Source organism: Takifugu flavidus, unplaced genomic scaffold, assembly GCF_003711565.1.
Source record: "Takifugu flavidus isolate HTHZ2018 unplaced genomic scaffold, ASM371156v2 ctg211, whole genome shotgun sequence".
In the NCBI taxonomy this organism is placed as follows: domain Eukaryota; kingdom Metazoa; phylum Chordata; class Actinopteri; order Tetraodontiformes; family Tetraodontidae; genus Takifugu; species Takifugu flavidus.
In genome coordinates, this window is record NW_026621884.1 from 40,243 (window position 1) to 53,408 (window position 13,166).

At 44.4% G+C, this 13,166-nt stretch overlaps 1 protein-coding gene and 1 long non-coding RNA gene across 2 annotated transcripts in view; both read left to right on the top strand.

Annotated features, from left to right (window-relative positions):
• Nucleotides 1–5,410, top strand: part of LOC130519800 (NACHT, LRR and PYD domains-containing protein 12-like) — a 39,722-nt gene extending 34,312 nt beyond the window's left edge. Inside the window, exons 9-12 of the mRNA XM_057023390.1 lie at nt 23–196; nt 403–576; nt 3,900–4,073; nt 4,613–5,410. Coding sequence (XP_056879370.1) covers nt 23–196; nt 403–576; nt 3,900–4,073; nt 4,613–4,793 — 703 coding nt within the window. The 3' untranslated portion in view covers nt 4,794–5,410. The remainder of the gene's footprint in view (nt 1–22; nt 197–402; nt 577–3,899; nt 4,074–4,612) is intronic.
• LOC130519805 (uncharacterized) lies at nt 585–3,314 on the top strand. Its single transcript, XR_008948477.1, has 2 exons — nt 585–1,557; nt 1,603–3,314. It is a non-coding gene; the product is annotated as an uncharacterized LOC130519805 (long non-coding RNA).
• Nucleotides 5,411–13,166: the final 7,756 nt, after the last annotated feature.

Here is a 13,166-nt window from a genome sequence, read left to right on the forward strand (position 1 = left end):
CTCAAAATAATTGTTATTTTAGACTAAGTGAGTGCAGTTTATCAGAGACCAGCTGTGATTCTGTGGCCTCAGCTCTGAAGTCCAACCGCTCCCATCTGAGGGTTCTGGACCTGAGCTCCAACACGTTGAAGGATTCAGGAGTGAAGCGGCTCTGTTCTGGACTGGAGAGTCCAAACTGTAAACTGGAGACGCTCAGGTCAGTCTTCATTTTTCTACCTATATACCAGCTGCTAAGATGGTGAAGTGAGGCTGTTCTCAACACTGATGTGATGCACAACATTAAAAAAATTCCTTGTAATATCGTGAATTCAGGTCTGACCCAACTAAGAACTAACGTAGGTTTAGTACTGACGCAGATAACATGCAGACCTGCACCGTATAACCTCATCCTGCATTTTTCAGATTGCTTTACTGCTGGTTATCAGAGATCAGCTGTGGCTCTCTGGCCTCGGCGCTTAGGTCCAATCCCTCCCATCTCAGAGAACTGGACCTGAGTGTGAACAAGCTGCAGGATTCAGGAGTGAAGCTGCTCTGTGGTTTTCTCCACTTTCCAAACTCCCGACTGGAAACTCTGAGGTAAACACCATTCTCAAAAATGTCCATTGTTCCATCCGAGGGTCCTCACACTTTCTGAGTGTGTGTGTTGTGCCCAGTTCCTTCAGGAGGGAGGGCCACACGGGGACCACTTATTCATGATAAATTGATTTAAGGACAATGAAAAAGCCGACAGATGGTAACCAAAATTAGACAAAACTACGTGAGGGTGCCTGGTAGACACCAGCCAACGAGGAGGGAGATGGTGAGGGGGACAGGAAGTCATCTAAGACAGGTTGGCTGTTTCTGAAACCACCCCCTATACCACATGTGTCAAACTCAGGCCCGTGGGCCAAATTTGGCCTGCAGTGTATTTCTAATTGGCCCGCGAGATCATATCAAATGTGCATTAGAGCTGGCCCGCGGTGTATACTGTACCGCTAATACTACAAATCCCACAGTGCTTTGCTAGTATATTGGTGCACAGTTGAAACCGGCAAGCGCTCCTTTTTTCTGTTGACAGTCATTGACAACCATGCTCCAGACACATCGGACAAATTAATTTTACCTCCACAAAAATGGCCAAACGAACGATGGACAACAGGAGCTTTGAAAACAGGTGGGAGGCAGATTATCTGTTCACGAATATAAAGGACAGACCTGTTGGTCTTGTGTGCGGAGCTAACGTGGCTGTAACGAAAGAATATAACAAGAAGACACTATGAAACAAAACATTATGAAAAGTACAAGGACCTGGACGTAAAGCAGAAGCTGCAGAAGGTGGAGGAGATGAAAAGAAGTCTGGTTTGCCGGCAGTCTATGTTCCTGAAAGCAAAATCAAAAAGTGAAGCTGCTGTAAAGGCTAGCTTTATTGTGGCAGCAGAGATAGCAAAATCAGCCCGGCCCTGTAATGAGGGAGAGTTTGTCAAAAAGTGCATGGTCAAAGTTTGCGACATCGTGTGCCCAGATAAAAAGCAAGAATTTATAAATGTGAGCCTGAGCAGAAACACCGTGGCTGAGCGCGTGTGTGAGCTTTCCACTAATCTACATGAACAACTAATAAAAAAGGGGAAAGATTTTATTGCATACTCCCCTGCTGTGGATGAGAGCAGCCACACGTCTGATACTGCCCAGCTGTCAATCTTCATCCGTGGAGTAGACTCCAGCCTGTGCGTCACAGAGGAACTTTTAGGATTAAAATCAATACATGGCACCACCACAGGAAAAGATATCTTTGAAGAGGTATCCAAATGTATAACTGAAATGAGCCTGCCTTGGGATAAACTTGTGGGACTGACGACAGATGGTGCACCCGCGGTGTGCGGTCAAAAGAGTGGATTGGTCAGCAGGATTCAGGAGAAGATGCGGGAGGAAGCTGCAGGTGAACTTACAGTTTATCACTGTATCACACATCAGGAAGCGCTCTGTGGCAAAGCTCTGCAAATGGAACATGTTATGAGCTCTATGAAACGAGTCGTCAACTTCATAAGAGCCAAAGGTTTGAATCACCGGCAGTTCGAGTCTTTTCTGGAGGAGTTGGATTGGGAATACTGAGATGTGCCCTATCACACAGAGGTGAGACGGCCAAGCAGAGGAAAAGTACTGAACAGATGTTTTGAGCTACGTGAGGAAATCTGTCAGTTTATGGAAAACAAAGGGAAGGACACAACAGAGCTGAGAGATAAAACGTTCCTGTGTGAGCTTGCATTTCTGTCTGACATTGTGAGCCAACTCGATGTGCTTAACCTGCAGCTTCAGGGACGGGGCCACATCATCACAGACATGTACGCAGCAGTGAGGGCCTTTAAAACTAAGTTGTGTCTGTGGAAGACTCAGATGCTGCAAGGAAACTTGGGTCATTTTCCGTGCTGCCAAACCATGGCAGAGCAAATCTCTCCTGCCGTGCTGCCTAGCGCACAGTTTGCTGAAAAAATCAACGCGCTCAGCGCCGAGTTTTCCCGGCGATTTGCCGACTTTGAGGCTCAGAAAGGGAGATTTGAACTGCTCAGTAACCCGTTTGCGATGGACGTGGAAAGCGCACCAACCAGCCTCCAAATGGAGCTAATTGAACTCCAATGTAATGACATGCTCAAATCAAAACATGACTGTTGGTGCTGCGCGGTTTCCATGTTTCCTCCCAGACACAATGCCTCAATTACGCACCCAAGCTGCTCAGATGCTCTCAGTGTTCGGCAGCACATATCTATGTGAACAACTGTTCTCTATGATGAAGGTGAACAAAACACCTGACAGAAGTCGACTCACTGATGAACACCTTCACTCCGTCCTGAGGCTTTCCTCAGCTCAGAGCCTGACCCCAGACATTGATCAACTTGCATCTAAGAGAAGATGCCAGGTATCTGGCTTAGACCGATGTGCAGAGTAAACCAGAGTGTAGCAAACTGAGCTTGAATATATCTGTTTCTGATGCACTTTTTCTACTGCACGGCATGGTCTGTTAATAGTTGGAATGTTGGATTGTTATTGAATGACATTATTTTTGGTTCTTTTGTTGTTGGCTTTGAAAAAGATTTACTTTAAAAAGGAACTTGAAAGGATATGGGGAGAGACATACTTTATTTATTTATTTAAATAAGAAATGAATACCACTGATGTGTCTTTTATTTCAAATTTAATTTCTCATGTGTTTGTAATATCAAGCGTTGGTTGTTCCAGATTCTGTGTTTAAGCAAAACTAAAGTTTGTTCCCCTATGAAAAGGTTAAACATTACATATCAGTTGCAGTTAATTTTTCAATAAATATTGAGTTTGGCCCGTGACTTTACTTCACTGCTTAATTTTGGCCCACTGTGAATTTGAGTTTGACACCCCTGCCCTATAGTGCACTCAATAGTGTGGACGCCATTTTGAAATAGAGTCCCAATTGTTAGTGAGCATCGCTGTACCCTATGTAGTGCACTCAATGTATCCCACAATGCACTGCGAACAGTACTGTAGTGTACAAGCGAACACCCTAACTCGGAAAATGTATCCACCCTAGCCCCCAGCCGTAAAGGCTGATGGGATACATTTTTTAATGTAATTTCTACTGTGCGGTTTGATATATGAAATTTTTGGAAATAAGAATTTTTTTTCAGTAGGGGTCCAATATGATCATCTTAAAATATTACAACATAAATGTGTAAAAAAAACAAATCAATCAATCTTCACTGATCCCCCCCCCTCACTTAAAATTGTTCTTCGGAATCGTCTGTTCCTCACCAGGCGACAGAATCTCAGTAAAAGAATATTTACAAAGATGAAAAGTAGCTTTGATCCATTTTCTGATGAAAAATTGCTTTATTACGTTTCAGATTAATACTGATTTCACTTATAACCTTATAAAAGTTTCCTTCTTTATTTAGATTAAACCACTGCAGGTTATCAGAGATCAGCTGTGGCTCTCTGGCCTCGGCACTGAGGTCCAATCCCTCCCATCTCAGAGAACTGGACCTGAGTCACAACCAGCTGAAGGATCCAGGAGTGAAGCAGCTCTGTGGTTTTCTCCACTTTCCAAACTGCCGACTGGAAACTCTGAGGTAAACACCATTCTCAAAAATGTCCATTATTCCATCCGAGGGTCCTCACACTTTCTGAGTGTGTGTGTTGTGCCCAGTTCCTTCAGGAGGGAGGGCCACACGGGGACCACTTATTCATGATAAACTGATTTAAGGACAATGAAAAAGCCGACAGATGGTAACCAAAATTAGACAAAACTAGGTGAGGGTGCCTGGTAGACACCAGCCAACGAGGAGGGAGATGGTGAGGGAGACAGGAAGTCATCTAAGACAGGTTGTGCCTTTAAAGATGAGCCACAGGTGAGATGGATCTCCATGATGAGATGGGAGGGAAAGAGGTGGGAGAACCTGGGAAGAGTGAGGGCCAGAACAATATATATTCTCCTTTGGAACAGTGCAAACCTGAGAGGTTGGAATTGTGGTAATTACATATTACTATCATTTTTTAACCTGTAACTAAATTAAATATTTACAGATCATGCCTTTGATTAACCTTTCAACCTTTCAGATTAATACTGGTTTCACTTATAACCTTATAAAAGTTTCCCTTCTTTATTTAGATTAAGGAGCTGCAGCTTATCAGGGATCAGCTGTGGCTCTCTGGCCTCGGCGCTGAGGTCCAATCCCTCCCATCTCAGAGAACTGGACCTGAGTCAGAACCAGCTGCAGGATTCAGGAGTGAAGCTGCTGTCTGATCTCGTAGAGAATCCACACTATGGGCTGGAGACATTGAGACAGTAGCTGGTTGAAGCCAGTCAACTCCCGCTCATCTGCTGCATCACTCACTGACCACTGGTGAAGAGCATCTGTGGAAACATGCCGTCTACTCTCTACTCCTCCATAGATGAAAAATTCAGTTTTTAAAAAGCGCTGGTGGACTTTCAGGAGTTCAGTCGATGGTCGACAAAGCAAATGGCTCCTCGGCCACTCTTATAAGCATGAAAACATTCTCTTCATTGTCTCTTCAAATGTCTGTATTATACGTTACTATTTTACATCATGCCTTCAGAATCTTTAGGGTTTAGTATTTACTGTCTCTGTGACATGGAGCATTGGAATATTTCAGCTGCAGCCAGCAAAAACCCATCAGAATGACGGCTATCGGTGGGAACCGCAGGTCATTTGACTTTAGTCAATCTGTTAAATGCTATATGATTCATTGCAATCTAATAAAAACAAATAAGAAATGTGGGAAATAGTAAATAAGAAGAAGCAAAATGACCAAATAAAACTCCCATGAATATTGTAAATTTAAAGAATGGAATATCAGCTTAAATGGAATCAAACATAAAGTGTAAAGGCCTCCTTTAAGTTTACTGCAAAAATAAACACAAAATCAAGAGCGACACGCGCCAAAACGTCTCATTCTCTCTTCTGTCTCCACTCATTCTTTTATATTCTCTTAAGATAATGGGGACGGGGTCGTGTGATAACAAAACAACCTAATTGGGGACTATATTTTTGTTGCAAGAACTTTGGCTCTTCAGAAGTTTCTATGTTGGCTATATTTTCAAGCTCTCTCCCCAGCGATTTCAGAACTGAAGAAGCCTTCTGGATAGAAGGCGAAACGTCTTCAAGAGAAGAAACCCAGTCCGGTTGACAGAGAAAACTACCTTGGATATGTTGGCTTCCACAGATTGTGCATCCACTAAAAACTCAGTGTTTTTGAGGAACTACCAGGAGTGGCTGGAGTGGAGGCCAATGATGCTATAGCTACATATAGGTACATATAGATCACCGTTTGTCACAGCTCCATTTCCCCAGTTCCCTCCTGTCCCCCTGCCTCTGCTCCACTCACCTGCAGCACAGGTGCAGCTCATTCCCAACCAGCCCTGCTATCAGCCTCCCCTGCACTCTCACTCTTTGCCAGATTGTTCTTCTGCTTTGATGCGAGACTTTCCAGCGTTATTTCCCTGCTGGATTACCTGTTACCGACCCTGCCTGTCTTCGTTCTGCCTGCCTCGCCTGTTCCCTGGACAACCTACCTGCTTTCTGCCCCTGACTACGACTTCTGCCTCAGCATTTCTGGTTCCTGTCTGCTGCTCGCCTGGTTTTGACTTCTCCGCCTGGCCCCGACTTTGCTGCTGCTCGTCCCCAGTCTGCTCCGCTACATCATCAGCCTCCTCTCCTGTAAGCCCCTTTCTGTCACTCCTGCCCGCTGTCAGCGGAACTGCACGGTTCCGAGGATTTACATCCTTCCCCCTTGGTTCCGCATTCCGGCTCTGCTCGACCCACTCCCCGAGCCTGCAACCATAGACTTTGTGTGGGCCCTGAGCCAGAAGAACGGACTATTTCCTGTGTTTCCTTGTCTGCCTGAGTTCCTGTTTGCCCGTGTGCTAATAAAAGTCATTACCAGAGGAACTCTTTTATTGGGGGCAGAAAAGGTCCATTTTTACCTGGTAAAATTCAGTCAAAAGAGCACTAAAAGCATGAATAAACTGAATCATGTAGATTCTAATGACATAAGCTGGAGCTCCTACAGTTACAGCCCATAATGAGACTGCAACTGTTTCTGTGAAAGTGAACTTTTATACAGTTTACATTCTGCAGATTTCTGTCCAATTTCAATGCAAACATTCACGTTAATCGATATAATAGAAATCTGTTACACATCATGGATCAGTCAGTAATCTTGGACAACAGCAACGTTTAATCCTGGATCACTGCTCCATATATTTAAATGAACAAAGACGGCTGATACTGATTTAAGACAGAATTTGTGCATTTTGATGATCACATTCATCGGATTTTTAACCACTGATGGAAACATACTGATTCATTTAAATCAGGGGTGTCAAAGTCAAATGGACGGAGGGCCAAATAAAAAATGTAGCTCCAAGCCGAGGGCCAGACTGATCCAATGTTCACTGAAAATTTTTAAAATGACGGCATGTAGTCTAGTGAAGCAAATTGAACCAACTGAAAACCTAACAAATATTTTACAGTATGATCAGATAAATAAAGCAATAGTTTCTTATGGCTCTGTCAGTCATTTTTAATTTTCAAGAGGCACAAAAGACAAATTTGCTTTCTATAAAAATCCCCATAACATGAACATTAAATGAATGAAGCGGTATTATTCAAGGCACCATCGGTAGATTTTCTCATTTAGCAAAAGTGGGCTAAATTTACTTCAAAGAAAAAAATTATAACAGCAATTTTCTATCATTCACTCAACTGAGATATTTTTGGAACATAATTGGATTGAAATACAATGACATAAAGTGCAAAAATCTATGAACCAAAAACAACACTTTCTTCAAGGAAAAGGCACATGTGCAGTGAAAAATATTTAACTTTTAAACTTGAGCTGAGTAATAATTGTAAATGTGTTATTGCACCTTAATGTTCACTTGTTTGAGGCTGATACTTGGTGGTGTCTCATCTTTTGGACGAGTTCATCAATGTTGGGGGTCCGGCTCTGAGCTGAGGAACTCCTCACAATTGAGTGAAGGTGTTCAGCAGGAAGTCCACTTCTGTGTGATGTTGTGTTCAGCTTCATCAAAGAAAGCAGTTGTTCCCGCAGGTCTGTGCTGCCCAACACAGGCAACGTTGGAGCAGCCTGGATGTGTGTCGGGGAGGAAACGGGCAAACTCCGCAGCACCCACTGCCCCATGTGTTGCCTTCAGGGCATCACTGCATTGGAGCTCAATCACCTCCATTTGGAGCTTTGGTGCTGAGCTTTCCACCTCAACCTCAAACGGACGGCTGAGCAGTTCAAACCTGCTTTTCGGTGCTTTTAAGTCAGTGACTCGGCGTGGGAAGTCAGCGGCGAGAACACTCATTTAATCAGCAAACTGTGCTCGGGAACACGCTGGTAGAGAGCTTCTCTTTCAGGGTCTGGCAGCTGGGAAAGTGGCTCAAGTTTCCTTTGTGCATCTGTGCCTCCCACAGAGTGCGTTTGGTTCTAAAGGCCTTCACTGTACTGTACATATCAGAGGGGACACCACCCCGACCCTGCAGCTGCAGCTTCATTGCATTCAGATGACTCGGAATGTCCCACAGAAAAGCCGTTTCACACAAGAACCTTTGGTCTGGGAGCTGAGTCGTGTCTTTCCCTTTGCTGTCCAAGAACATCCGATCTCCTCAGGAAGCTGGAAACATCTCTGCAGCACCTTTCCCTGGCTTAGCCATCGCACCTCAGTGTGATGGGGCAAATCACCACGCTGCGTTTGCCACTGGCTCAGAAACGCCTTGAACTGGCGCTGAATTAAACCTTTGGCTCTGATAAAGTTCCCTGCGTGCGTGATGGTGAACATTCCATGTTCCATGTTCAGGGCTTCAGCACACAACGATTCCAGGAGTATGATGCAATGATGAGCTGTCAGTTCAGCCGTAACGTTTTCCTCCTGCATCTTCTCCCGTATCTTGGCCACCAGTCCACTCCTGTGTCCACACATGGCAGCTGCTCCGTCTGTTGTCCAACCCACCAGTTTTTCCCGAGGCAGCTCCATCTCATTTCCACATCTTGACACCTCTTCATACAAATCCTGTCCTGTGGTTGTGCCGTGCACAGGACGTAACGCCAGGAACTCCTCTGTCACGTTGAGGCTGGAGTCCCCTCTAATGTCGCTGCTCTCATCCACAGCCAGGGAAGATGCCATGAAATCTTTCCCCTTTTTCTCCAGCTGCTCTTTTAGATTGAGGGACAACAATGGTGTTTCTGCTCAGGCTCCCGTTTCAAAAGAGTTGCCTTTTGTCTGGGCAAACTTGCTCACAAACTTTAAGCATGCAGTGTTTGATGGAATCCCCCTCTGGAAATGGCCGGGCTGATTGAGCGATCTCTTCTGCCAGAATCAAACTGGCCTTGACAGCAGCCTCGCTTTGAGATTTGGCTTTTCTGAACAGAGCCTGTCCAGATTTGAGGCCTGGTTTTAACTCCTCAACCTTCTGTAGCTTTTGTTCCATGTCCATATTCTTGTCTTTGTCCGCGTGTTTAGCTTCATGATGCCGTCTCAGATGATATTCTTTCATTACCGCCACCCTTTCTCCACTCAGAAGACACCCAGGTTTCCCAGCTGCCTCCGTGAACATGTACTCCCACTCCCACCTTGTTTGAACCCCCGGTTCTCAGTGTCCACCTTCCGTTTTGCCATTTTATGGGTATCTGAACGTTAACTTTTGCTGTTATGCTAATGACTACTGATGAATAATGAAATGAAGCCACCTCCCGCTCAGACTGTCACCGTTGCATTGTGGGAAATGTAGTATTGGCCTGTGTAAAACATCTGCGGCCTGTGGGCCGGTTCTAATAATAAATCAATATCATCCCGGGGGCCATAGAAAACCCTCGACCTTGACTCTGACATATGAGCTTTAAATGATTTCTTTTGACTCCCATTTATTTGGCTGTTTGGATCTCATCTTTGCTAGTGTGTGTGTGCTCTATGGAACTGGCATAAAGGATGTTAAAATTAGTCTAAATTAGTCTAAATTAAATAGAAATTCATCCATTCATCATTCCCAACAGGCGGTGTTTGATTAGAAACTCTTTCTGAACTCTGGTGCTCTGAAACATCTCCGCTTCCATTTTCAGCTGTTTTTATTCTCAATAACATCAAATCATCCATCCATCCAAATCGTGGTCCTGTTGGACCACCAAAGGACAAACACTTTCCATTTAGCACGGACAAAAAAACCCAAATCCTGTTTAGCAATGAAGCTGTGGGGAGAGTTTGAGGAGCGTTTCTGAGGAACACGCTGCCATATTGGGTCCAAGCTGCTGGGGTTTTTGTTGTTTCCAGGTGAATCGGTGGGCAGCGGCGTTACCGCCTGTCTCTGCCCCCCCCCTCTCTCCCCGTGGTCGTGGTCACGCCGGGCATCTTCACTGGTCCCGTTTTAAACAGGTTCTGTTGGGAACAGGTGTTCTCCAGAACTGTATTCCAGGCTGCTGTGCTGAAGGGCTGTTTTCAGTAGCAATAGAGCCAGAGTGTGCCTGCTCCATATGAACCCCCCCAGGCCGTGCTTTCCTCCTGGCTGAGCCATAATCAGCTCTGGATGGACTGGTTCACGCTTGGACTGAGTCAAGATTTGATAGCTTGACTGATTCTTACAGTTTTTGATCAAACCCCCATCTGCTGATTCCAGGAGATCTTTAAAGGATCTCAGAGCTTCAGATTTATGAAGCCTGCTCAGCCCCCGGCAGCGCTGATGAAACCATTTCATTCCTTCAAAAAAGCGGAACATGAAGCTCCAGAAAAGGTTTTTGGATCAAGTTTCCAACAGAACGAGGACAAGTGGGTAAAAGCGCCACTTTAAAGCCTCCAGGCCTCAGAAAACATCCACCTTTAGGATGCCTGACTTTAGAGGATCGTCGGTTCGCTCCGAGCACAAGAACAAACCTGTTTAACCTCAGTCCAAGAACATCTGACCTGAAATGATCAAAACCCTTCAGCGTAAAAAGATGGTGGAGAGAAAGCTGCTGGGAGGTTCTCAGAAGAGAAGTGACATTAAAGCCAGCTGGAAGAGTCCAGCCTGCTTCCTGCTCCTCCAAACAGGCGTCTCCACACCAACACTGAGGAACACGGGCTTCTGTTCTTCCTTCTTCTCTTCTGACTATTGTGTGTTTGATGAATGCAGCATCCACTCACTGCCCCCCCCCCCCCCATTTACACTGCTCCTGGTTTCACAATGGTCGTCAAACTGGTTTCACCAGCTTCACATCAGTCGCTCAGAAAGCTCAGATTTGGAGATAGTTGCCTTTTTCAGATTGTCTCGCCCCAAATTTCAGATGGGAAGAATTTTTTTTCTTTTTCCTTTGGAAGACAAAATGTTCAACATGATAATTTCTGAAGAGATGAAAATACGACACTAGAGGTCAGAAGGTTGGGCGGAAGTTTTCTGGTCTTGTGGAAGGATGAAACCTTTGAACTCTGACAGCTCAAAGCTGAAGAATGAGATGATCCTCCCCAAAGGGATGGCGAGGTCCAGACAATAAACCTGAGTGTTTTTGTGTCCGGTTATTAACATGTTCCATGCTTTTCCTTCTGCAACAGTTCATCACACCTGCTCAGTGAAACCTCGGTGTAAAGGAGGTGAAGCCGTGCCTCAGTGACTCTGCTTTGGTGTTTTAGAAACTAACAGTTATTAGATGAATATACAGTGTGCACGTACGCGCAAACGTGTGTATAAACACTTCATACACGCGTGTGTGTATGTAGACTTTTTAGTACTTTGGGTTCATAGACTTTTTAGTATTTTGCAGATACGTGTCTGTATATAAACCAGATCCTCCTGTAATAAAGAACTAAAGGCTGACTGTTGTCACGTGACCTGTCTCCGTCTGTGTCCGATGATGGAACCTGCCTGGAACATCTGGTCCAGAGAAAAAGCAAAACAGCTCACAGAACTGGTCCAGTTCAGACCCAAAAATGACAATAATGAAAATGTGTGACGCAGTAGAAAAATAGACGAACTTTCTATTGGTCATTGACAGTTTCACTCATTTTCATCAGAATTCATCAAAAATATTTAAACCAACAAACTACAGACAGAAAAACAAAGTTTAATTCTTAAAGGGAGCGACAGGTGAAGATTTAAAGCTCAACGCAGCTGAAGAAGTTCCAAAAAGGAGAAATATCATGTGATGCTTTACCACCACCCGGTGGACACGCGTGGAACTGCAGACAATAGTTAAACGCGCTCAGACACATTCTGACCTCTGCTGCTCCTCCTGGACTCCAGGGCTGCAGAAATATGCTGCTTTTACAAGTCTTTTAAAATCTGTGAGGCATCATAAATCTTATTTATTTAACCAGGTTGAATAATGGCGGAGAATTGTGTCCGAAAAGCGTCTTTATTTTAAAGTGAACAAGAACAGTTCGGTCCGCGTTCACAGAGAGGCGGAGAGACCTCGAGAGAGTCCAAAACAAGTCCGCGAGGAAAACTCTCCAAAATAGTCAAGCCACAGAAGTCAGGGTTTGGCGATGAGGACGAAAACACTCCGCCGCTGGCAGACGGGAGTTCTGTCCTTAAATCGAACGGGAGATTGAAGAGAGACCGCAGGTGCGTGTGTCTGCGGGGCCAGCTGTGGCTGATGAGCGGCTCCTCCACGCCCCCTGCAGGTAGACACCCGCAACAACGGTCCCAGAAACTGGGAACCCAACAAACCAGTTTTTCAAAGTATTCCTTTCAGACTAAGCAGGAAGACTGAAGACCGACAAGGTGAGTAAACGAAGAGTATTATTGAAAAGAATTGACAGTTGTGTTTGGAGATAAAATCAAGATTTGAATCAACTAGACGTTATATTTAGTTTTATCACAAAATATCGTTATACATTATAAATGAAAAGGTCTTATTTAACTTTCTGATAGTCTGGCTTTAGTTATAGTTGAATATTCTTTCTAAGTGAAGTTTAGTTTATTTTTCTGCTCTTTGCTACTGATCCTAAGAGAACTTTAAACCCTCCCAGAAATTTAATGGTAGTAATATATACGGCCAAAGCTCCTGATTAGGTTTTAAAAGTGAAAGTGAAAATATCTGTTCAGACGAAGCAGGAGTAGCGACATTTTTGTGACAGGTGAAAAGCTCTTAGAGTTATTAGAGTTGTTCAACAGTCCAGGTTACAGATGGATATTTTGGTATTACCTGTCAAACAACATCTAATCGTGTGCAAGTTAGCATCTCTCAGCCGGACCAATTTAAGACAGTAAACTTTAAAAATAACTAAATAAATAAATCCACACAGGATCACAGGACACCAACAGGATTTTTGGTTCATGTTGCACGTTTTCTCCCAGTGGTTTATTGTTCTATGTTGTGGAACCACTGTGAAGAAATGCAGGAGTGGGTGTCATTTCTTTCATCTATTTTAAATAGAGCAGTGATCTTTGAGACTTGGATTATAGAAATAATTGAAGAGGGGAACAAATGAGGGGAGAAAGTCCTGACTAGTATGTTTATGTAGCACCAAATCATTTAGTGGCTGAGCTGAAGACAGTCCTTTCACCATGTTGGCCTGTGGAAAACCAGTGTTGTCGGCCCGATGGACCAGCGTCCCCGTCGTTGCCGGACCACCGTTGGCCACCAGTTGGGTTTTGGGATCAAAGTGGGGGTTTTTCCTGTATCCGGTTCTCCTCACGGATCCATGACTACAACATGTTGCTGCAAGTGCA